Consider the following 25,818-nt stretch of genomic DNA (forward strand, 5'->3'; position numbering starts at 1 on the left):
TGTTGTCATGTCTTATGAGGAAAGGTTGAGCGAGTAGGTTGGATGTGAAATTTATTAAGGCACATTAGTGTAGTGGTTACTTTACAATACCAGCAACCTGGGTTCAATTCCCACCCACGGCCTGTACGTTCTTCCCATGACTGTGTGGGTTTCCTCCAGGTGCTTAGATTTCCTCACACAGGCCAAAGATGTACTGGTTGGTAGATTAGTTGGTCATTGCAAATTGTCCTGTGATTAGGCTAGGATTAAATCCAGGGTTGCTGGCTGCTGTGGCTGGAAGAGCTTACCACAGAAACCACAGGGAGAACGTACAAACTCCTTACTCTGCGCTGTATCTCAATAAATAACTTGGATAATACACAAAATCTGTAGATGCTGGAAATTCAAACAACACACACAAAATGCTGGTGGAACACAGCATGCCAGGCAGCATCTATAAGGAGAAGCACTGTCAACGTTTCGGGCCGAGACCCTTCGTCAGGACTAACCGAAAGGAAAGATAGTAAGAGATTTGAAAGTAGTGGGGGGAGGGGGAAATGCGAAATGATAGGAGAAGACCAGAGGGGGTGGGATGAAGCTAAGAGCTGGAAAGGTGATTGGTGAAAGTGATACAGAGCTGGAGAAGGGAAAGGATCATGGGACGGGAGGCCTAGGGAGAAAGAAAGGGGGAGGGGGGAGCACCAGAGGGAGATGGAGAACAGGCAAACAACTAAATATGTCAGGGATGGGGTAAGAAGGGGAGGAGGGGCATTAACGGAAGTTAGAGAAGTCAATGTTCATGCCATCAGGTTGGAGGCTACCCAGCTGGTATATGAGGTGTTGTTCCTCCAACCTGAGTTTGGATTCACCTTGACAATAGAGGAGGCCGTGGATAGACATATCAGAACGGGAATGGGACGTGGAATTAAAATGTGTGGCCACTGGGAGATCCTGCTTTTTCTAGCGGACCGAGTGTAGGTGTTCAGTGAAACGGTCTCCCAGTCTGCGTTGGGTCTCACCAATATGTAAGAGGCCACACCGGGAGCACCGGACGCAGTATACCACACCAGCCGACTCACAGGTGAAGTGTCGCCTCACCTGGAAGGACTGTCTGGGGCCCTGAATGGTGGTGAGGGAGGAAGTGTAAGGGCAGGTGTAGCACTTGTTCCGTTTACAAGGATAGGTGCCAGGAGGGAGATCAGTGGGAAGGGACGGAGGGGACGAGTGGACAAGGGAGTCGCATAGGGAGCGATCCCTGTGAAAAGCAGAAAGAGGGGGAGAGGGAAAAATGTGTTTGGTAGTGGGATCCCGTTGGAGGTGGTGGAAGTTACGGAGAATTATACGTTGGACCTGGAGGCTGGTGGGGTGGTAGGTAAGGACAAGGGGAACCCTATCCCGAGTGGCGTGGTGGGTGGATGGGGTGAGGGCAGATGTGCGGGAAATGGGAGAGATGCGTTTGAGAGCAGAGTTGATGGTGGACGAAGGGAAGACCTTTTGTTTAAAAAAGGAAGACATCTCCTTCGTCCTGGAATGAAAAGCCTCATCCTGAGAGCAGATGCGGCGGAGACGGAGGAATTGTGAGAAGGGGATAGCATTTTTGCAAGAGACAGGGTGGGAAGAGGAATAGTCCAGGTAGCTGTGAGAGTCTGTAGGCTTATAGTAAATATCAGTAGATAGGCCGTCTCCAGAGATGGAGACAGAAAGATCAAGAAAGGGGAGGGAGGTGTCGGAAATGGACCAGGTAAATTTGAGGGCAGGGTGAAAGTTGGAGGCAAAGTTAATGAAGTCGACGAGCTCAGCATGCGTGCAAGAGGCAGCGCCAATGCAGTCGTCGATGTAGCGAAGGAAAAGAGGGGGATGGGATACCGGTATAGACTTGGAACATGGACTGTTCCACAAAGCCAACAAAAAGGCAGGCATAACTGGGACCCATACGGGTGCCCATGGCTACACCCTTGGTTTGGAGGAAGTGGGAGGAGCCAAAGGAGAAATTATTGAGAGTAAGAACTAATTCCGCTAGACAGAGGAGAGTGGTGGTAGAGGGGAATTGGTTAGGTCTGGAATCCAAAAAAAAGTGAAGAGCTTCGAGACCATCTCGGTGGGGGATGGAGGTATATAGGGACTGGACGTCCATGGTGAAAATAAGACGGTGGGGGCCAGGGAGCTTAAAATCATTAAAAAATTCAAAGCATGAGAAGTGTCACGAACATAGGTGGGAAGAGATTGAACAAGGGGGGATAAGACAGTGTCAAGGTATGCAGAAATGAGTTCAGTGGGGCAGGAGCAAGCTGAGACAATAGGTCTACCTGGACAGGCAGGTTTGTGGATCTTGGGTAGGAGGTAGAAACGGGAAATGCGGGGTGTGGGAACTATGAGGTTGGTGGCAGTGGATGGGAGATCCCCAGAGCTGATAAGGTTGGTGATGGTATAGGAGACAATGGCCTGGTGCTCCTTAGTGGGGTCATGATCAAGGGGTAAATAAGAGGAGGTATCAGAGAGTTGTCGCTGTGCCTCGGCCAGGTAGAGGTCAGTACGCCAGACAACAACAGCTCCCCCCTTATCAGCAGGTTTTATAGTGAGGTTGGGATTGGTGCGGAGGGAGCGGAGAGCAGAGCGTTTGGAAGGAGTGAGGTTGGAATTGGAACAGGGTGTGGTGAAGTCAAGACGGTTGATGTCCCGTTGGCAATTAGCAATAAAGAGATCCAGAGCAGGCAGAAGACCAGAGCGGGGTGTCCATGAAGAGGAGGAGGGTTGAAGACGGGAGAAAGGGTCATCAGTGGGGGTAGGAGAGTCCTTGTCAAAGAAGTAAGCTCGGAGATGGAGCCGGCAGAAGAAAAGTTCAGCATCTCTTTCTTGGAGAATAATTTGGTTTGCAAAGGTGTAAGAGCAGATCCAATGATCTACTTAGAACTGGCAAAGACGAGAATGTCCTCTTGCGCCAGAACAACTCTGTAAATATTAGGTTGCAAAAGCACATCCCAGAATTCAACTTCCACTTTAAAAGTTAGAATTATTTACAGAATGATATTTGGGGGGTGTCCTTTCACAGGAGCATTGCAAATTTTGTGTTGCAGTACTGTTGATTTTCAGCTGAGTTCAACAGGAAATTTTTGTATCTACTTTATTGGAAAAGTATGCATTTTTTTGTTCAGTTACATTAAGAATACCTTGTCATAGAAATCTGAATTTATAATCTAGGTTATTTCTCTAGTTCAAGATTTAGAGGGATGGGATTTGCTGCACCATCTGCAGCTGGCATCTCTCGTATAGGATGTTAAACCAGGATCCCACAATAAAACCTAAAAACAATGGGTGATTCTTGGTGCCCTGATAAAGCTTTGTCCTCAATAAACTCCAACTAACATAATATTGCTGTTTTTTGGAAACTTGATATATGTAAACTGATGACTGTGTTTCCAATGTTACAAGCATAATACCTCAGTTATTTTACTTGATCTAAAGTAATTTGTAATGCTCTGTGCTTTATGAGACCAAGTGTCTGTTGGTCTTGCCAGAACTAGCATTCAATGTTATGAGTAATGCAGCTGGAGATGTCTGGATAGGTTATTAATTGCATATATTTTAAATCTTTAGAAATATTAATATCTTCTTGGAAAATGCAATTTTAAAGATTCATTTAAAACACTGAATATTCCCTCCCTATGTTATTGTTTCAAGATGCTGCTGCTTCAGTTGCTTCAAAGACCAAGCAAATGATGATAAAAATGTAAAATTTAAATAACTTAATTCAATGCACAGTAGTTGTTGATTTATAGAATGTAATGTCTAAAATGTAACAACTTCTTTCTCTTTGCATTTTCCTTGTACTTTTGAGACTATCCATTGGCTTAGTTTTTGATCACATTGTTAAACATGGAATTACTATATGATACCCTATGCTATTAATGTTGATATCTTGCTAGATCTGAATGACAACTCTTTAGATTACATAACTTCATTGATCATCTAAATCTAGAGTTACCACTTTATAAAATTTAACAGGATTAAACATAACTCGTAAGTAATCTATTAGTAATCTTCAGAGATACTGTGACGATAAAGCTTTCTAAACAATGTTGTCAGGATGATGCAAATGTTTTTTAAGATTATCAGTCCTCCTCTCAGTTCAGGTGGACACCAACTTTTGGTTGCAGAATGCTAAAATCTTCAAGCAGTGTCTGGATGTATTTAACTCTTAATTGTTCTTTCTTCAGTACCTTCCAGCTCTTGGGTATTCCAAGCGTATTCATTTAATGAACCCTATGGTCCCAGGTCTGACTGGAGGGAAAATGAGCTCCTCAGAAGAGGTATTGACTCTTGATTTCAATTTCTATTGTTCTGGATAATTTTACTAATTGAGAAACAAAATTGTAAATGCCCATGGCTTGTTATAAATCATAACTTGATCGTCATCCAAAAATAAGAATAAAATTCAACAAGAAAGGGAAAGTAATGGCTCCGAGGTGATACAGGCTAATGATATCGTATCTAATGGGGATCATGTTCTCTAGGTGTCACCCTGATGTGTTTGGGGAATGGGATTAATGTGTTCACTCCAAACTGCATCATAAGCCTGAAGGATTCAATGGCTTCCATCTATGTCAGGAGAGAGTAGGAAAGACAGTGATGTTTAACTTTATTTATTTATTAAAATACAACATGGAATTGGCCCTACAAGCCATGCCGCCCAGCAACCCCCGATTTAACCCTAGCTTAATTACAGGTCAATTACAGTGACCAATTAACCTACCAACCAGTAGGCCTTTGGGCCGTGGAAGAAACCGGAGCATCAGGAGCAAACCCAGGCAGTCACAAGGAGAACAAACAAACTCCTTACAGGCAGTGGCAGGAATTGAACCCAGGTCACTTGTACTGTAAACCGTTGTGCTAACCACTATGCTACCATGCCACTCAAATTGCCCTTAATGCTTAGAAAATGGATGTTGTGGTATGAATATCTGCTAATGTCTTGATTCTTAGAAAAAAATTCCTAGGATCTCACAAGATAGAAACCATTGAATGGGTAATCAGTCTATATACTGTTAAGCCAGAATTTGATTCTGTAACAAGTCAGAAATGTAACAGAAATTTTAGAAGAAGATAGTGGTGTTATCATATTTGTATACGAAAAGTAAAGCAAAAGACACAAAATACTGAATGTAATTGCTTTGGTAGTCTCTTTGATAATGCAGTAAATGTTGCTTTTAGGAATCCAAAATTGATCTGCTTGACAACAGGGAAGATGTAAAAAAGAAGTTAAAAAAGGCGTTCTGTGAACCTGGCAATGTGGAGAACAATGGTGTTTTGTCCTTTGTGAGTCATGTCTTGTTTCCATTGTATGGAGGTGAGAATAAATTATACTTCTGTTTCTGGCCAAAGATGATCACTGCCCTGTACTTGCAGAACTGAATGCTATTTTCACAGTCACTTTATCTGATTGGTTAAGGATTGGTCCAGATTGAACGATAATAGAGATTGTGCCATTTCCACTTTGCATGGGCAGTGAATTTGCCATGCAGAATGCCATTGGCGTTACCTAGCAAATGCCAGCCTTGTACAACAAATTGAGTCAAGCCATTTGCCAAACATTTCCAAAGAAAATATATCAATTAAAAGATCAAAAGGTTTAAAATGTTGATTAGAGTAGGATTGAGGGTTGAGATTAAGGATTAAAGATTTTAAAGATCGAAACATACAGTGAAATGTGTCATTTGTGTCAACAACCAGAACAGTCTGAGGGCAAGCAGCAATTGTCACCATGCTTCCGGTGCCAAAATGGCATGCCAATATCTTACTAACCCTAACTTGTATGTCTTTGGAATGTGGGAGGAATGGGAGCACCTGGAGGGAACCCACATTGAACGTATAAACTTCATACAGCCAGCATTGGGAATTGAACCCCAGTCAAGGGCACTGGAATGGGTTGTGCTAACAGCTATGCAACCATGCCACCTGAGAGCTTTAGGAAGCAAAATATTTAACTGGGAAGTCATGAGGAGAAATTAAATGTAAGAGTAACCAATGAAGGAAATTTGAGAAAGTATTGTACGGGCTATGGGGCATGCAGAGGGAGGTGAAATTGTGAAGAGTAATGATGTTGGCAGCATTAAATATTCTATGTAGTTTTTCTGGAAAAGATTCAAATGTGTGGAGTGTATAAGACCTTATGGCACAAGGGCAGAATTAGGCCAATTGGCCCATCGAGTCTGCTCTGCCATTTTATCATGGTTGATTTACTATCCCTCTCAACTACATTCTCTTGCCTTTGCCCTGTAACCTTTGATGCTCTGACTAACCAAGAACCTATCAACCTCTGCTTTAAATACACTCGATGACTTGGCCTCCACAGCTCTCTCTGGCAGCCAGATTTTTAGTCTCCCTCTTATATGCTGATTTGGCCTATGGCAGTAGTTGCCGTTAGCAAACTTGAATATAGCATTGGTGCTGCACTTAGCCACACAGTCATAACTGTAAAGCAAGCAGAGCAGGAGACTAAGCATACCTGTGCTGATGCAGATCATGGTGAAGATGTTACTGCCTATCCGAACCAGTTGGGGTCTGCAAGTGATCCAATTGCACAAGCTGGTATTGAAGCCAAGGTCTTGAAGCTTATTGTTTAGTTTTGAGGGGATGATAGCATTGAATGTTGAACTGTAGTTGATAAAGAGCATCCTAATATCTTTGCTTTCCAGGGGTGATTGGAAAGCCAATGAAATGGCATCTGCTGTGGACCTGTTGTGGTGGTTAGCAAATTGGAGTGGATCCAAGTCACATCTCATTCAGGAGTTAAAAGGTTTCATTACCAACCTCTCAAAACATAACAGTGGACAATAGTTATTGAGGCTGGTTACCATGTTCTTCTTAGGCACTGGTAAAATTGAAGCCTGCTTGAAGCAGGTGAGTATCTCAGACTGCTGAAGTGAGAGGTTAAAGATATCGGTGAACATTCCAGCCAGTTGATTAGTATAGGTCTTTTGTACTTGGACAGGTCCGTCATCTGGGCAGAATAATTTCTGTGGGTTCACCATCCTGGAGGATGTTCTCATGTCGGCTTCAGACCGAAATCACAGGGTCACTGAAGGGTTGTGGGAGTTCATGGAGATTCCTCCATGTTTTTATGGTCAAAGTGAGCATAAGAGGCATTGAACTCATCTGAAAGCGAAACCTTGTTACCTATATCGCTTGGTTTCACTTTGTAAGAGGTGATAGCATTCAAGCCCAGCCACAGCTATTGAGCATCCTTCAATGATTGAAGTTTAGTCTGGAATTGCCACTCTACCTGTGAGATGGCTTTCTGGATATCATACATGACCTCTTGTATCTTGGTCACCAGACCTGAGTGCCACTGATCTGGCCCTCAGCAGATTGCAGATTTCATGGTTCATCCAGGGCTTCTGGATGGGGAAGCCTGAATGATTTAGTGGGCGATACACTAGTTCACGATTGTTCTTATGAAGTCCATGATGCCCGTGGTGTGTTCTTTCCGGTTCACTGACTTGAAGCAATCCTGTCACTGCCTCCCACAAAGACCTCTTTGTTGTTCTTAGAGCTAAAGAGCCTTGTCTTTAGCCTCTATCTGCGTGCAGGTAGGAGAAGGGCAGCCAAGTGATCAGATTTCCCAAGATGTGGTCTGGGCATGGAACGTTGGGTATTCCTTATCGTAGTATAGCAGTGGTCTTGTGTGTTGGGATGTCTGGTGGTGTAGATTATATGCTGATAGTTATTGGGCAGAGATTTCTTCAAACAAGCCTGATTTAAGTCCCTTGACTATGATTTGAAATGTGTCAGGGTGGACTATTTTTTGTTTGTTGATGGCAAGATGCATTCATGTCTGATTACAGTCGGCCATTTGCGGTAACGATCAGGGAGAACTTCCTTGTTAAATAGAACAGTTGGCACTTAATTATGAGATGTTTCAGGTTGGAGGAACTAGAGTATGACACATCCCCCTGTGGTACGAGCACCACAGCGAGTTTATCATGAAAGACACACTCCTATCTTTTGCCTTTTCTGAATCTGCAGTTCAGTCCAAGTTGTGAATTGGTGAAGCCTTCAGGTTTGATTGCTGAATCTGGTATGTTCAAAATAGGTCCCCTTTTTTCCATCTCTTGGCTTTTGCCAATCTTCTGTTGATGCTCGTATCTTTCCTGTAATTTTATCTTATTAAGTAGCTTCGTGTGTGGTACCATGTCAGAGACCTTCTGAAAATCTAAGTAAACAACATCCACTGACTCTGTCTATATATACTGCATGTTATTTCCTCTGTTTGTCAGACAAGATTTTCCCTTAAGGAAACCATGCTGACTTTGGCCTACTTTATCATGTACCTCCAAGTAGTACGAAACTTCATTCTTAATGGATTCCCACTTCTTCCTAACCATTGAAGTCAGGCTATCTTGCCTATAATTTATTTTCTTCTGCCTCCCGCCCTCCCTTTCAAAGAGTGGAGTGACATTTGCAGTTTTCCAGTCCTCTGGAACCATTCCAGAATCTCATGATACTTGAAAGATCATTACTAATGCACCCACAATCTCTTCAGCTATGTCTTTCAGAACCCTGGGGTATTGTCCATCTGGTCCAAGTGATCTCCTTAGTAACGGCAACTACACTCACTTCTGCCTCTCTGACACAGTCGAATTTCTGGCATACTGCTAGTATCTTTCACAATAAAGACTGATGTAAAATGTAGTGAGATGGGACAGCAGGTTCAAACATTGATAAGTGCATTTGATATAGTGATCAGCCATTATTTAATTTCCAAAAACATTTGACACTACTCCTTTTGGGACATGAGTATCAATTTGAAGAATAGCCAGGGAGCAGTAAATCTCCAATGTACAGAAAGCATTGTTCAAGTGGTTGGCGGTGATCTAAGATGCAACATATCTCCAAGTGCTTCCTCTAACTCCAGAAATAAATTTCTAATTTTTCCTTTTCTTATCTTTCAAGTACTTTTTTTTTGCTCCTCCACTCTGTGCACTTTCCTGTACTTGCATTGCAATAGGGTAGAATTTGCAACTTGCCAGAAAGATTTACAAACTTGCCTGATAAAATCTTGGCTTGAAGGTTGGTGGGTGGGACCCTATTCTGATATTGCATGGCAGGGTCCTAGTTAGATGTAGAAGAAGTTCATACAGTGCAATCAAAGTGAGCTACTTTCATTAAAAAAAAAACTTCCATTCACAGAAACATTCTTACTCTTCAATTCAGCTGGAAGTTTAACTGAATGCTTCAGACTTCTAAAAACTATTCATTCGTTGTTATGTGATGTGTCATATAACGTGGGTGATTATGGTCTTTCCATGATCATGTTGTTCTTGGCAGAATTGGTTTGCCATTTCCTCCTTTTTTTACAAGACAGGAGACCCCAGCCATTACCAATTCTCTTCAGAGATTGTCTGCTTGACTTCAGTGGTCACCCAGTCAGGATTTGTGACGCGTACCAATTGCTCATACAATCATCCACCACCTGCTCCCACAAAACCATTACAAATTATTAAAATGTTGTCATTAGTTTTTTAGAAAATTAAATGCATCTGGTGCACTGATGTTTTAAAAAATTTAGATCATTTTCCCAAAATTCATTGGAATTGTTTTCCTCTAGAGTTTTTGCTATGCCTACTCCCACGCAGCGCAGGATCCTTGGACAGTTTCCCTACCCAAAGAGGAGTCATTGCTCCAATGAACTACAGCTTCGGCACACTGTCCATCAAGGCTCCATCTACACCAACACCTTGATTGCCACATTCACATTTACAGAAACACTGATGTAGGTGTCAGTTACACAAGATAATATTAATCAATTCTTGATAATGTTCTCAACATTTCCTCATGAAATCTGGACTACTATGTCGCTTACCAAGTCTTTCACAGAATTCAGAAAGTTGCCATTGCGCTTCAGTTATTTTATCCTAGCCAGAAAGGCTAGACTGTTTGGATTTGTAATTCAGAAGAAGAGATGACCTTATTCACATACAATATCCGGAATGGAATTAACAGGGTGGATATTGAGATGACTTCATGGTGGAAGAGTCACAAACAAGGGGTTATGGCAGCAAAAATAAGGGAGAAAATTAGATGCACATACATTTCTTCTCTCGGGAGGTAACAAATTACTGGAATTCCTAGCACCAGAGGGTGGCGGAGGCCATATTATTGGATGTATTAAGCTGTCTGTAGATATTTGAAAGATCAAGGAATTGAGAGCTATGGGAAACTGGTACAGAAAAGGAGTTACAATCAAAGGTAGCTCAGCCAATTTCATATTGAATGGAGGCCCACTTTTCCTATTGTGCTTTTTATATGCTTTGTATTGCACCTGTGACTGGAGGAACGGGAAGTTTAATTTTGAATGACTAAAGGGATTTACTATTGCAATATTGTATGTCAGTCAAAACTTAGAGCAAGTGTCTTTTTTTGTGCCATTGACCAATACCATTAATCAAGGGTTCTGTGGACCCAGGTCAGGAACCCCTGACTTAGAGGATAGTTGATGTATACGTTATTTATTTTTAAACACTAGTTTTATTTCTGTTCAACTGCAATAAAATGTATTTTTTTCTGCTCCCTTTCAGAATTTGTAGTTTTGAGAGATGAAAAGTGGGGTGGCAAGAAGACCTATGTAAAATATGATCAACTTGAAAGTGACTTCCGTGATCAAGTAATTTAACATTAATTCCTGTAATATTAACAAAGATTATTAAACTTGTTACTTTGTGGTATTTCAAGATATAACTTTGGATATATCTTGTTTTGAATACTTAATTTATGCTTGTTATAGAAGGAGACAACAGAGAAGTATAGCACAGAGGGGCCCTTCAGCCCATCTAGTCCATGCCAAAACCATGTAACCTGTCTACTCCCATCACCTGCACCAGGACCATAGCCCTTCATGCCCCTACCATCCATGTACCTATCCAAACTTCTATTAAACATTGAAATTGAGCTTGCATGCACCGCTTGTGCTGGCAGCTCATTCCACACTCTCACGACCCTCTGAGTGAAGAAGTTTCTCCTAATGTTCTCCTTAAACTTTTCATCTTTCACCTTTAACCCTGGTTGTAGACCCACCTAACCTCAGACACCTGCTTATATTAACTCTATTTATACCCCACATAATTTTCTGTACCTTTGTCAAATCTCCTCTCAATCTTCTACATTCTAAGGATTACAGTCCTAACCTATTCAATCTTTCCTTATAACTCAGGTCCTCCAGACCCAGCAACATCCTTGTAAATTTTCTCTGTACTCTTTCAAACTTGTTTACATCTTTTCTGTAGGTTAGTGACCAAAACTGCACACAATATTCCAAATTAGGCCTCACCAACATCTTATACAACTTCACCATAACATCCCATCTCCTGTACTCAATACTTTGATTTATGAAGACCAAAGTGCCAAAAGCTTTCTTTATGACCTATCTACCTGTGACACCGCTTTCAATGAATTATGGACCTGTATTCCCAGATCCCTTAGTTCTACCACACTCCTCAGTGCCCTACCATTCACTGTGTGAGACCCAACCTTCTGTGAAGCTTGCTCATTGATGTCTACTGCTCCTGAAGCTGCAATTTAATTCCTGTTTAGAGTTTGGCAGGTGCAGTGTTACTTGCATGAATAACCACTTTTAGTTAGTATTTATGTGTATTAATAGATTAAAACATTTTCTCCTCAGACTATCCATCCTGGGGACCTGAAGGATTCTGTGGAAGTCATGTTAAATAAGCTGTTGGACCCAATCAGGAAGAAGTTTCAGACTCCAGAGATGCAACAACTAATCCAAGAAGCTTATCCTGTGCCTAAGAAGCAACCAAGTGAGTAGATTTTAGTCAAATTGATTCTTTGCCTTGTTTAACAGGAAGGAAACAAGTTAATTGTAACACATACAAACAAGCTGGATGAACTCAGCAGATCGGGCAGCATCCGTTGAAATGAGCAGTCAATGTTTTGGGCCGAGACCCTTTGTCAGGACTGCAGAAGGAGGGGGCAGGGGCCCCATAAAGAAGGTGGGGGGGAGGGTGGAAAACCAATCAGAGGAAAGATCAAGGGGTGGGGGAGGGGATAGGCAGGAGAGGTGATTAATTGGTGGCAGAGGAAGGGATTGATTGAAAGCTGTTAGAATTTAAACACAGAATAATAACACCTGGTATAATAGAAGAAGGAGCCTGCAGACCCAGAATCGGGTGAGTAAATGATTTGAGGAGAAATTGGTTGGGGGGGGGGGGGTAAAAGTGCATGTGAATTCCTAATGTTCATTTAGTACCATCACAAGAGACCAATGTCAGCCTCATTATATCTCAGCCTTATGATTAATTTCAACTAATATGCCTAGAATGTAATGGATTCATTGGAGCATTTCTGCAAGTCAAAGCTGAAGAATAAAAGTGAAAGCATTTTTGTCTTGAGCCCTTCCTGATTCGGAACATAGGCATGAGTTTGAAGACACAAGAGACTTTAATTGTTGGAATTCAGAGCAAATAACAAGCTACTGGAGGATCTTGCTGGGTTGGGCAGTGCTAGGTGGATGAGTCTGTTTCACCCCTCCCTTTCGCCTCTTTATACCGACTGCCACTCTTCGTCCTGACGCAGAAGTTTGACCTTGTATTGTAGGAAAAGACTGTGGGACTTGTCCCACTGAGCAGGTGGTATTTGGCGGGGTAGTGGGTTGTTAATGTAGCAGAATGGATGGCGTCGGGCCAGGAAATGGGACAATGCAATCGGTCCCAGCTCGTTAACCGCAACGCGTTCTATATTGTCCTGTGGTAACTGTACCATGTAGGCATGTAGAGGCATTGTACAGGATATCCTTGTCCGTGTAGGCATGTAGAGGCATTGTACAGGATGTCATTGTTCTAAGAAGATATCTATTGTTCTCATTGTTCTAAGGGGATATATAAAGGGGCCAGGGGCTGTGAGGTGCAGGACGACAGGGAGAGGACGATATGCAGTCCGTGGAGAAGGACAACAACTAGCAAGACCAGAAGGAACCCCAGGTGGGGACGAAACATCCCAGGTGAAGACTGCGTTCGCTGGCGTGGGTGCTTCATCACACCTGTTCCTGGCCCCGTATGAGTCGTGTGGGAGTGGGATTAACCACACGTTGATAAGTATTGCTTGTATTGGGAAAAGGGCAGTTGCACAGCCGTGGGTAGTTAAGCTAAGCCGCTTTCCGCAATGAAGTGTCATTTATGCTGATATTTTACCTTACCAATAAACAAGTGTAATACTGTGATCCGTGGTCTAGTCTCATTCTTGTCGCGGGTACATTTTCTCTGATACCACGTTCCTGCTTGGTCGGATAATTTTCTTTGCCTTGTTTAACAGGAAGGAAACAAGTTAATTGTAACACATACAAACAAGCTGGATGAACTCAGCAGATCGGGCAGCATCCGTTGAAATGAGCAGTCAATGTTTTGGGCCGAGACCCTTTGTCAGGACTGCAGAAGGAGGGGGCAGGGGCCCCATAAAGAAGGTGGGGGGGAGGGTGGAAAACCAATCAGAGGAAAGATCAAGGGGTGGGGGAGGGGATAGGCAGGAGAGGTGATTAATTGGTGGCAGAGGAAGGGATTGATTGAAAGCTGTTAGAATTTAAACACAGAATAATAACACCTGGTATAATAGAAGAAGGAGCCTGCAGACCCAGAATCGGGTGAGTAAATGATTTGAGGAGAAATTGGTTGGGGGGGGGGGGGGTAAAAGTGCATGTGAATTCCTAATGTTCATTTAGTACCATCACAAGAGACCAATGTCAGCCTCATTATATCTCAGCCTTATGATTAATTTCAACTAATATGCCTAGAATGTAATGGATTCATTGGAGCATTTCTGCAAGTCAAAGCTGAAGAATAAAAGTGAAAGCATTTTTGTCTTGAGCCCTTCCTGATTCGGAACATAGGCATGAGTTTGAAGACACAAGAGACTTTAATTGTTGGAATTCAGAGCAAATAACAAGCTACTGGAGGATCTTGCTGGGTTGGGCAGTGCTAGGTGGATGAGTCTGTTTCACCCCTCCCTTTCGCCTCTTTATACCGACTGCCACTCTTCGTCCTGACGCAGAAGTTTGACCTTGTATTGTAGGAAAAGACTGTGGGACTTGTCCCACTGAGCAGGTGGTATTTGGCGGGGTAGTGGGTTGTTAATGTAGCAGAATGGATGGCGTCGGGCCAGGAAATGGGACAATGCAATCGGTCCCAGCTCGTTAACCGCAACGCGTTCTATATTGTCCTGTGGTAACTGTACCATGTAGGCATGTAGAGGCATTGTACAGGATATCCTTGTCCGTGTAGGCATGTAGAGGCATTGTACAGGATGTCATTGTTCTAAGAAGATATCTATTGTTCTCATTGTTCTAAGGGGATATATAAAGGGGCCAGGGTCTGTGAGGTGCAGGACGACAGGGAGAGGACGATATGCAGTCCGTGGAGAAGGACAACAACTAGCAAGACCAGAAGGAACCCCAGGTGGGGACGAAACATCCCAGGTGAAGACTGCGTTCGCTGGCGTGGGTGCTTCATCACACCTGTTCCTGGCCCCGTATGAGTCGTGTGGGAGTGGGATTAACCACACGTTGATAAGTATTGCTTGTATTGGGAAAAGGGCAGTTGCACAGCCGTGGGTAGTTAAGCTAAGCCGCTTTCCGCAATGAAGTGTCATTTATGCTGATATTTTACCTTACCAATAAACAAGTGTAATACTGTGATCCGTGGTCTAGTCTCATTCTTGTCGCGGGTACATTTTCTCTGATACCACGTTCCTGCTTGGTCGGATAATTTTCTTTGCCTTGTTTAACAGGAAGGAAACAAGTTAATTGTAACACATACAAACAAGCTGGATGAACTCAGCAGATCGGGCAGCATCCGTTGAAATGAGCAGTCAATGTTTTGGGCCGAGACCCTTTGTCAGGACTGCAGAAGGAGGGGGCAGGGGCCCCATAAAGAAGGTGGGGGGGAGGGTGGAAAACCAATCAGAGGAAAGATCAAGGGGTGGGGGAGGGGATAGGCAGGAGAGGTGATTAATTGGTGGCAGAGGAAGGGATTGATTGAAAGCTGTTAGAATTTAAACACAGAATAATAACACCTGGTATAATAGAAGAAGGAGCCTGCAGACCCAGAATCAGGTGAGTAAATGATTTGAGGAGAAATTGGTTGGGGGGGGGGGGGGGGGGGGGGGGGGGTGTAAAAGTGCATGTGAATTCCTAATGTTCATTTGGTACCATCACAAGAGACCAATGTCAGCCTCATTATATCTCAGCCTTATGATTAATTTCAACTAATATGCCTAGAATGTAATGGATTCATTGGAGCATTTCTGCAAGTCAAAGCTGAAGAATAAAAGTGAAAGCATTTTTGTCTTGAGCCCTTCCTGATTCGGAACATAGGCATGAGTTTGAAGACACAAGAGACTTTAATTGTTGGAATTCAGAGCAAATAACAAGCTACTGGAGGATCTTGCTGGGTTGGGCAGTGCTAGGTGGATGAGTCTGTTTCACCCCTCCCTTTCGCCTCTTTATACCGACTGCCACTCTTCGTCCTGACGCAGAAGTTTGACCTTGTATTGTAGGAAAAGACTGTGGGACTTGTCCCACTGAGCAGGTGGTATTTGGTGGGGTAGTGGGTTGTTAATGTAGCAGAATGGATGGCGTCGGGCCAGGAAATGGGACAATGCAATCGGTCCCAGCTCGTCAACCGCAACGCGTTCTATATTGTCCTGTGGTAACTGTACCATGTAGGCATGTAGAGGCATTGTACAGGATATCCTTGTCCGTGTAGGCATGTAGAGGCATTGTACAGGATATCCTTGTCCGTGTAGGCATGTAGAGGCATTGTACAGGATATCCTTGTCCGTGTAGGCATGTAGAGGCATTGTACAGGATGTCATTGTTCTAAGAAGATATCTATTGTTCTAAGGGGATATATAAAGGGGCCAGGGGCTGTGAGGTGCAGGACGACAGGGAGAGGACGATATGCAGTCCGTGGAGAAGGACAACAACTAGCAAGACCAGAAGGAACCCCAGGTGGGGACGAAACATCCCAGGTGAAGACCGCGTTCGCTGGCGTGGGTGCTTCATCACACCTGTTCCTGGCCCCGTATGAGTCGTGTGGGAGTGGGATTAACCACACGTTGATAAGTATTGCTTGTATTGGGAAAAGGGCAGTTGCACAGCCGTGGGTAGTTAAGCTAAGCCGCTTTCCGCAATGAAGTGTCATTTATGCTAATATTTTACCTTACCAATAAACAAGTGTAATACTGTGATCCGTGGTCTAGTCTCATTCTTGTCGCGGGTACATTTTCTCTGATACCACGTTCCTGCTTGGTCGGATAATTTTCTGTCCATAACAATTGGCGCTGCGAGCAGCCCTTCCTGATTCGGAACATAGGCATGAGTTTGAAGACACAAGAGACTTTAATTGTTGGAATTCAGAGCAAATAACAAGCTACTGGAGGATCTTGCTGGGTTGGGCAGTGCTAGGTGGATGAGTCTGTTTCACCCCTCCCTTTCGCCTCTTTATACCGACTGCCACTCTTCGTCCTGACACAGAAGTTTGACCTGAAGCACCAGCTATCCCTCTGCGTCCACAGATGCTCCTCAACCCACGGAGGTCTTCCAGCAGTTTTTTCCTGTTCTCTATTTATAGAAATGATTTTCTGCCAGTATTATTTTTGAAGGAGCATAACTTTGAACAAATCTTAACAAAAGGTGTGTATTTTCAAGTTGCCTTTCTCCAATTCAACTTCCAGAGGGAGCTCCCAAAGGACCAGCTGTTGTTGATGATGACATTAGGCCTTCTAGGCTTGATATTCGAGTTGGAAGGATTATCAGTGTGGAGAAGGTAAGTTAGAAGCACAGAGGACTTCTAGCTATCACTGAAATGTGCCCCTTCTTTACCTTTCTATCAGGTATATGGCACTGCCTTTAATAATTGGTTGCTGGGACAAACAAGTGACTGCTATATTAGATCAGTATTGTGGTTATGAAGTGTTAGGTACAAGAAGTATACTTTGTCCATGTTATATCTGATACGGATTCCTGGACGTATCCTGTATACAAAAATGAAAAGTTCTTACTTTCAAGCATAGTTAAGCTTTTAAGTTGAGAATATAGATCCAGAAAATACTGCAAATGTAGCAAACTTTCGATTCAGCCAGTTTTTTTTTCCTGTCATTTTGTCTCGGGTCTGGAAGGTTTTTGAAAGGAAGCAGTTCCATTGTTTTTCAATTTGCTAAGAATACAGTTATACAGAAATATATGCATATCCACTTAGTAAAATAGGCATTTATACCCTGTTCCTCACCTGAAATAACTGCCTGGAAGTTCAGAACACAAACACACAAGTCCAAAATTTGCTGGTTGAGTTTCATTGCTTGGCAGGCTATGCTCCAAAGCTGAAGGCTTCTGGAAACCCTGCAAGTTCATCTCCTTAACTTTCAAATAAATGGGCTTACTTTCCCAGGTCTGGTCTGACCTGTACAAACAAAGTTCTAGACAGCTGTGATAGTTAGTAAAGCTTGTGGGCATGGTTATGCTGCTTCGTATACTAGGGTTTATTCTAGTCTGCCCACTTTACAGTGTTCTGACACATGAAAGCCTCGGCAGTCTGAATTGGAACAGAACTCACTAGTGAATCAATGTTGGCAGACCCATGAAAGGTTTGCATGGTTTAGTGCTGCTAGTTGACTCACTTTCCCTGATTGTCTAGAAGTGTAGTTTAAATTACTTTTCCCTCCTTTTTCTTTATAGTTTTAATTTTTTCTTTTCATTGCTTGGGTTCTTTTGACTTGTGATAATCTTCTTTCTTAAAACCAATTCTAACTTAGAGAAACTGCAATACTTCCCTGACCTTTTGACTATTTTAATTCTTCTGACTGTCAGCTTTGCTGACATTCCAGCTTCTGTAGAATACATTAATCTTCATTTTTCTTGGATATCTTTTCCTTTCTCAAGGAAAGCTAACAATTCCACTTCGCTGTTTACTGAAAAAAATACTCAGTGCCATCCATTCTTTAATGAAAGATTATTCTTTCCCCCTTTCACCGCAAATATCAATGACCTTTCTGAGGTACTTTCAGCATTACATACTATTATTGCCTAATATCAAATGTTATCTCCTAGCTGTGACTGTTTTCACACTTCATTTATCAAGAAGGCTTGATAATATTCCTTCTCATGATATCCTACATTATGTACTTTGAGCTTATTTTTAGGCAGTTTACTTTAGAGGCTCTAAATTTGGCACTAAGAATTTCTTAATATGGCCTTGCCTCTAGATACACTGTTAATTCCCTTACTGTATTAATTTTCAATTGTATATCATAATAAACTAGCCTAATGCATGATTCCTGGTATGATCTTTTAAAAACCTTAAGGTTGTCGAAGAAATTGTTTATTATCAATTGTATTTTGTTTACCCTAGCATCCTGATGCAGAGAGTCTGTACGTGGAGAAAGTGGACATTGGAGAAGCAGAGCCACGGACGGTTGTTAGTGGGTTAGTGCAGTACATTTCTGCTGAGGAGCTCCAGAATCGAGGCGTGGTATTGCTATGTAATCTGAAGCCACAGAAGATGCGAGGAATTGAATCTCAAGCCATGTTGCTTTGTGCGTCCATGTGAGTAGGATTTTTTTTCCCAATAATTAAAGTTTAAAAGCATTATAAACCCTAGCTTGACGGCTACATTATACATTTTTGATAAAGAACGGACTGACTGCCAAATAATAAAATGTGTAGTTAGCTGGTATCATTAATGTTTTGCTGCTGCTTTATACTTCACCAGCTGTTAGTTTTATAATCAGAATTTCAGAATGTACAATATTAAATTAACACGGCAAGGTTCAGGAACAGTTACTACCTCAGCCATCAGGCTCTTGAACCAATGGCGATAAGTTCGCTCAACTTCACTTGTCCCAATCACTGAAATGTTTGCACAGACAATGGATTCGCTGTCAAGGGCTCTTCGTCTCATGTTCTTGATATTTACTGCTTGCTTGCTTATTTATTTATTATTTTATTTTGTATTTGCACAATTTGTTGATTTTTGCACTCTGGTTGAATGCCCTTGTTGGGTGGTCTTTCTTTGATTCTGTTTTGGTTATTGTTGTATAGATTTATTGGGTATGCCCACAAAGAAATGAATTTCTGGGTTGTAATGGGTCATATATGAACTCTGATAATAAATTTACTTTGAACTTGAATTTTAAATACATATTCAAATAAATCCATCTATGGAATCTATATCTTTCATTCTATGTGAAAGATACTTCCATTGCTTCTGTTCAGCTTTTCATACCTTATCTATCATTACAGATATTTTTATAAAGTAATAACTGTTCAAAAAGCTTCCCCCCCCCATTATTTTTAGCTAAATTAGACTGTTAGTATTAATTCATTCATTTTACATGTGTGCTTTTTAATCTATGGAATTAATTCAGTTATGCATTTTGTTTTGCATTAGCTTCATTTTAACTTAACGTATTTCTGTGCTTCTCTGTTTTGATTATTGAACAGCTTTATGGCAGTTTAATAATAGGAGCTTTTTTATTTTAGTAGGTTTATTAACAACTTTTCAATTCAATAAAGATCCCAAAAATGTTTTCAAAATAAAAAAAGCTTTTTGTGCAATTTTAACATTTATTGAGGATAATAATTTGCTTTTGTCTATTCTATATCAACAAGTTTTTAAAAAAATTATTGTGATTTCTGTTAGAAGTTTTCTGATGGCTCTGCCATAGTTGGATGCATCAGCAAGGGAGATGAAGCTGAGTACAGGGCTACGGTGAGAAACTTTCTCACATGGTGCGAGCAGAATCATCTGCAGCTTAATGTGAAAAAGACTAAGGAGCTGGTGGTGGACCTGAGGAGGGCTAAGGCACCGGTCACCCCTATTTCCATCCAAGGGGTCAGTGTGGACATCGTGGAGAATTACAAATACCTGGGGATATGAATGGACAATAAACTGGATTGGTCAAAGAACACTGAGGCTGTCTACAAGAAGGGTCAGAGCCGTCTCTATTTCCTGAGGAGGCTGAGGTCCTTTAACATCTGCCGGACGATGCTGAGGATGTTCTACGACGCTGTGGTGACTAGTGCTATCATGTTTGCTGTTGTGTGCTGGGGCAGCAGGCTGAGGGTAGCAGACACCAACAGAATCAACAGACTCATTCGTAAGGCCAGTGATGTTGTGGGGGTGGAACTGGACTCTCTGACGGTGGTGTCTGAAAAGAAGATGCTGTCCAAGTGGCATGCCATCTTGGACAATGACTCCCATCCACTCCATAATGTACTGGTTAGGCACAGGAGTACATTCAGCCAGAGACTCATTCCACCGAGATGTAACACTGAGCGTCATAGGAAGTCATTCCTGCCTGTGGCCATCAAACTTTACAACTCCTCCCTTGGAGTGTCAGACACCCTGAGCCAATAGGCTGGTCCTGGACTTATTTCCACTTGGCATGATTAACTTATTAATTAATTATTTATGGTTTTATATTGCTATATTTCTTCACTATTCTTGGATGGTGCGGCTGTAACAAAACTCAATTTCCCTCGGGATCAATAAAGTATGTCTGTCTGTCTAGGTTTCCTTCCTCACAGTTACTTTCTAAATTTGTCGTTCTTGTTTTACCAAGATGTCCAGGTCTTGTGTTTACTGGACTCGGGCTGCCTTTGCATTATTAGGAGGGAGTCTGCTTCAGGATCAGTATTTTGCACCAATTTCATCTCTTGAAGACCAACAAACTAGTACATGTTTAGCCTTTTCCTCTAAAGAGCTCATCACAAATTATTTGTCAAGACCAGTACATAAAAGGACTTCATATTTTCTCTTTTTTTTACTTGATTATCAGTAGCAATATAATTGTTAATTTGAAATTGGAGGAGAGAACTTTAGTTTCCTTATTTGACAGTTTGTGATCTCACTGTGTACAGAAAACCTGAAATAGTTCCTGGAAATGAAGGTGTGTGTACTGACATTCACAAATACAGGGTGCACCTTCAATAGTTTTGGCTAATTTCTTATTTTCCTCTTTACTTCTAGAACCATCTGATTCAGTTGGCGCTGCTTTATATTTAACAATATATTTTGCAATTTTTGTCAGTTTAACAATGTTCTAATGCTGTTTTGAAGAATGTCCGTTCCAAAGTGAAATTTTGCCAAGCAATTTCACTGGAAATTGATTTTTGGAATATGCTGTACTTTGAAGGTGAAGCATATTTCATGTTCTTGTAGCTTTGATGCATTACTGTATATAGAGTTGAAAATCCAATCAGTATCTTACTGGCAGAATGCACTGTCATGCATCTTCTAGCCTGCATCAACTTTTTGTTTGTAGAGAGTGTCTTATCATTGAACTTCTTGATGACAGTATCTTCATAAAGTAGAAAATCTACTCCAACAAATGGAAACACAGACAAAGACAGATCTGAGCAATCCTGTATGATGAGTTAAACAGAATACAATGGCCCTCTCGAGTTTAATTCTTTCCCAAATTGACCACCTTGAATCTGTAAAAACAGCGTCTTGAAACTCAACTATACAAATATTTTGCTCTATCTTCAAGATTTTATTTTTATTGAGATGCAATGTGGAGTAGGCCCATCCTGCCCTTTGAGCAACCCACCTATTTAACCCTAGTCAAATCAGGGGACAATCTACAATGACCAATTAACCTACCAGCTGGTACATCTTTGGACTGTGGGAGGAAACTGGAGCACCCGGAGGAAACCCATGTGGTCACGGGGAGAACGTACTAACTCCTTACAGGATAGCAGTGGGAATTGAACCCAGGTTGCCTGTGCTATAAAGTGTTGTGTTAACCATTATACTACCGTGTTTTTAGAGTATTTATTTTCCCTTGGGGCTGGGCCTTGCTTGTTCCACTGAAGTGCACTTCAGCTACACTTATAAATATAGAGCTGCCCACCTCATTTGAGATCTTCTGCGGTAAACTGTCATCATCAGACCTCACACACAAAATGCTGGTAGAACACAGCAGGCTAGGCAGCATCTATAGGGAGAAGCGCTGTCATCATTCTGATTATCAGAAGTTGTAAATGCATATTCAGTACAATTCCGAGAATTCGAGTTGCATTATTATTGTCATGTACTGAAAAGCGTATCTTGCATACTGTTTATACAGATTAAATCATTACGTTGAGGTAATGCAGAATAAAAGTAATGACTACATAGAAGTCATTACATAGAAGTACAGATAAGACAATACGGTGCAAGATCATAAAGAGATAGACTGATAGGTCAAGAGTCCATTTTATTTTACTAGGAACCATTTAGTAGTTTTGTAACAGGTGGCATCTATTATTTTGCGTGGTGGCATGTGCTTTCAGACTGTCTTATCTTCTAAACACAAGGAAGTCTGCAGGTGCTGGAAATCCAAGCAACACACGCAAAATGCTGGAGGAACTCAGCAGGTTAGGCAGCATCTATGGAAATGAATAAACAGTTGACGTTTTGGGCTGAGGCCCTTCAGCAGGACTGAGAAGGAAGAAGAAAGATGCCAGAATAAAAAGGAGGGGAAGGAGGCTAGCTGGATGGTGATGGGTGAAGCCGGGGGGTGGGAAAGGTCAAGGGCTGGAGAAGAGGGAATCTAATAGGAATCAGGTTGTATCTTCTGCCCAGTGGGAGAGGGAAGGAGAAAGAGCATCCAGTGTGAGTAACACACACAAAATGCTGAAGGAACTCAGCAGCTGGGCAGCTTCTGTGATAAAGAGTAAACAGTTGACGTTGTGGGCCGAGAGCCTTCATCAGGACTGGGGAAAAAAGGTGAGCAGTCACAGCAAGAAGGTGGGGGAAAGGAGGAAGAAGTACAAGGTGGTGGGTGAGGTGAAGTAAAGAGCTAGGAAGTTGATTGGAAAGAGATAAAGGGCAGGGTAGCAAGAAGTATAGACAGAGTCCATGGAGGGGAGGCTGGTTTCCATAATGTGCTGAGCTGTGTCCACAACTCTTTGCAGATTCTTCTAGTCACAGCTGGAGCAGTTCAGAATCAGAATCTGGTTTAATATCACCGGCATACGTGAATATAGAAATAAAAATGAATTACTGTTCATTGTCCATTCAGAAGTCTGATGGCAGAGGGGAAGAGGCTGTTCCTGAGTTGTTGAGTGTGTTGAGCTGAGTTGCCATATTAAGCTGTGATGAACCCAGACAGGATACTCTAAGGTGTATTGATTACAATAAAAAAATAGCATGAATTGCTGCTAATGTTTTACCCTTGAGTTCTGAGAACTGAAGTTAATTGTAGTGACCTTATTACTGCATCTGGAAGTTAACAGACCAGAATAACAGCTTAGTCTGCAAGCCCAAGTACATGACCCTCCAGGTCAATAAGGATTAATAGGAAATTACAGACAATGAGTTCCATGCAAGAGCTATTTCAATTTTGTGCAGTCTTCCTTTTCTCCTTCGCAGTTATTAAATGTCACAGATCATACTCTACCCATGGCTATGAAATGTGAATCCAAAATTGGCGGGAAATATTTGGGCCTTTGCATCGCACTATTCTCTACTTGCCTAGCTCACTGGGTCTGATGCAAGTTGTTCATATACTGCTGCCAAAGTGGAGTCTGCTTGCTCTTAATCTGCTTCTATTTACGGGATCTAAGCATATCTATTCTTTCTTGCTTCGGCTGGATGCAGCTCAAAGTTAGACTCCCTCTGTCTCATTACAGTATGCACAAGAATATAAAATGTTCAGCTCCCTTAAACTCCTAGCTTGTACAGGGTTTAGAAAAATGAATTCTGTTTATTTATTGAGATACAGTGCTGCCTAGCAATCCCGGATTTAACCCTACCCTTATCACAGGAAAATTTACAATGACCAATTATTCTACTAACCAATTCGTCTTTGGACTGTGGGAAGAAACCCGCGGGATCACATGAAGGGCAGACAGACTCCTCGCATGAAGCAGCAGGAATTGGACCTGGGTCACCTGCACTGCAAAGTGTTGGGCTACCCACTACACTACTGGGTCGCCTTCTGCAGGGGTAAAGGGGTTTACGAATGGTGGGAATCAAGGATTCCCTGAGAACTGTAAGTCATGGAGATCTGATCTCATGCAAACTGGTTAAGATGGCGCTACTGAAGACGTATGACAGTTTACTTGTGGTTTGAAAGCAAAGGAGTTACATTAAAAATGCTATTAATAACACTTTTTTTGAGTAAATTATGGTAAACTATCACCACAAACAATGAGGCGAGTGAGGGCAAAGCAAACATGAGAGATGCATCCTGCTGATGCACTGCAAAACTGGCGCACTTGAATAGACAATAGACAGTAGGTGCAGGAGTTGGCCATTCGGCCCTTCTAGCCAGCACCGCCATTCACTGTGATCATGGCTGATCATACACAATCAGTACCCCGTTCCTGCCCTCTCCCCATATCCCTTGACCCCACTGTCTATAAGAGCTCTATCCAACTCTCTCTTGAATGCATCCAGAGACTTGGCCTCCACTGCCTTCTGGGGCAGAGCATTCCATATATCCACCACTCTCTGGGTGAAAAAGTTTTTCCGTATCTCTGTTCTAAATGGCCTACCCCTTATTCTTAAACTGTGGCCTCTAGTTCTGGACTCACCCATCAGCGGGAACATGCTTCCTGCCTCCAGCGTATCCAATCCCTTAATAATCTTATATGTTTCGATCAGATCCCCTCTCATCCTTCTAAATTCCAGTGTGTACAAGCCCAGTCGCTCCAATCTTTCAACATATGACAGTCCCGCCATTCCGGGAATTAACCTTGTGAACCTACGCTGCACTCCCTCAATAGCAAGAATGTCCTTCCTCAAATTTGGAGACCAAAACTGCACACAATACTCCAGGTGGGGTCTCACCAGGGCCCTGTACAGCTGCAGAAGGACCTCTTTACTCCTATACTCAATTCCTCTTGTTTTAAAGGCCAGCATGCCATTAGCTTTCTTCACTGCCTGCTGTACCTGCATGCTTGCTTTCATTGACTGATATACAAGAACACCTAGATCTTGTTGTACTTCCCCTTTTCCTAACTTGACTTCATTTAGATAGTAATCTGCCTTCCTGTTCTTGCCACCAAAGTGGATAACTTCACATTTATCCACATTAAACTGCATCTGCCATACATTTGCCCTCTCACCCAACCTGTCCAAGTCACCCTGCATTCTCATAACATCCTCCTGACATTTCACACTGCCACCCAGCTTTGTGTCATCGGCAAATTTGCTAATGTTACTTTTAATCCCTTCATCTAAATCATTAATGTATATTGTAAACAGCTGCGGTCCCAACACCGAACCTTGCGGTACCCCACTGGTCACAGCCTGCCATTCCGAAAGGGACCCGTTAATTACTACTCTTTGTTTCTTGTCAGCCAGCCAATTTTCAATCCGTGTCAGTACTCTGCCCCCAATACTATGTGCCCTAATTTTGCCCACTAATCTCCTATGTGGGACTTTATCAAAAGCTTTCTGGAAGTCCAGGTACAGTACATCCACTGGCTCTCCCTTGTCCATTTTCATAGTTACATCCTCAAAAAACTCCAGCAGATTAGTCAAGCATGATTTTCCCTTCATAAATCCATGCTGACTCGGACTGATCCTTCTACCGCTATCCAAATGTGTTGTAATTTCCTCTTTTATAATTGACTCCAGCATCTTTCCTACCACTGACGTCAGGCTAACTGGTCTATAATTCCCTGTTTTCTCTCTCCCTCCTTTCTTGAAAAGTGGGACAACATTAGCCACCCTCCAGTCAGCAGGAACTGTTCCTGAATCTATAGAACATTGGAAAATGATTACCAATGCGTCCACAATTTCTAGAGTTACCTCTTTAAGTACCCTGGGATGCAGACCATCAGGT

At 42.2% G+C, this 25,818-nt stretch overlaps 1 protein-coding gene across 2 annotated transcripts in view; it reads left to right on the plus strand.

Annotated features, from left to right (window-relative positions):
* Nucleotides 1–25,818, plus strand: part of yars1 (tyrosyl-tRNA synthetase 1) — a 55,550-nt gene that overhangs the window by 23,807 nt on the left and 5,925 nt on the right. For both annotated transcript variants that reach the window (XM_073034443.1, XM_073034441.1), the window contains exons 7-12: nucleotides 4,194–4,286; nucleotides 5,188–5,323; nucleotides 10,554–10,639; nucleotides 11,654–11,792; nucleotides 16,717–16,808; nucleotides 18,390–18,583. In XM_073034443.1, the coding sequence (XP_072890544.1) occupies nucleotides 4,194–4,286; nucleotides 5,188–5,323; nucleotides 10,554–10,639; nucleotides 11,654–11,792; nucleotides 16,717–16,808; nucleotides 18,390–18,583 (740 nt within the window). The remainder of the gene's footprint in view (nucleotides 1–4,193; nucleotides 4,287–5,187; nucleotides 5,324–10,553; nucleotides 10,640–11,653; nucleotides 11,793–16,716; nucleotides 16,809–18,389; nucleotides 18,584–25,818) is intronic.

The sequence above is a fragment of the Hemitrygon akajei genome, chromosome 32, assembly GCF_048418815.1.
Source record: "Hemitrygon akajei chromosome 32, sHemAka1.3, whole genome shotgun sequence".
NCBI lineage: Eukaryota > Metazoa > Chordata > Chondrichthyes > Myliobatiformes > Dasyatidae > Hemitrygon > Hemitrygon akajei.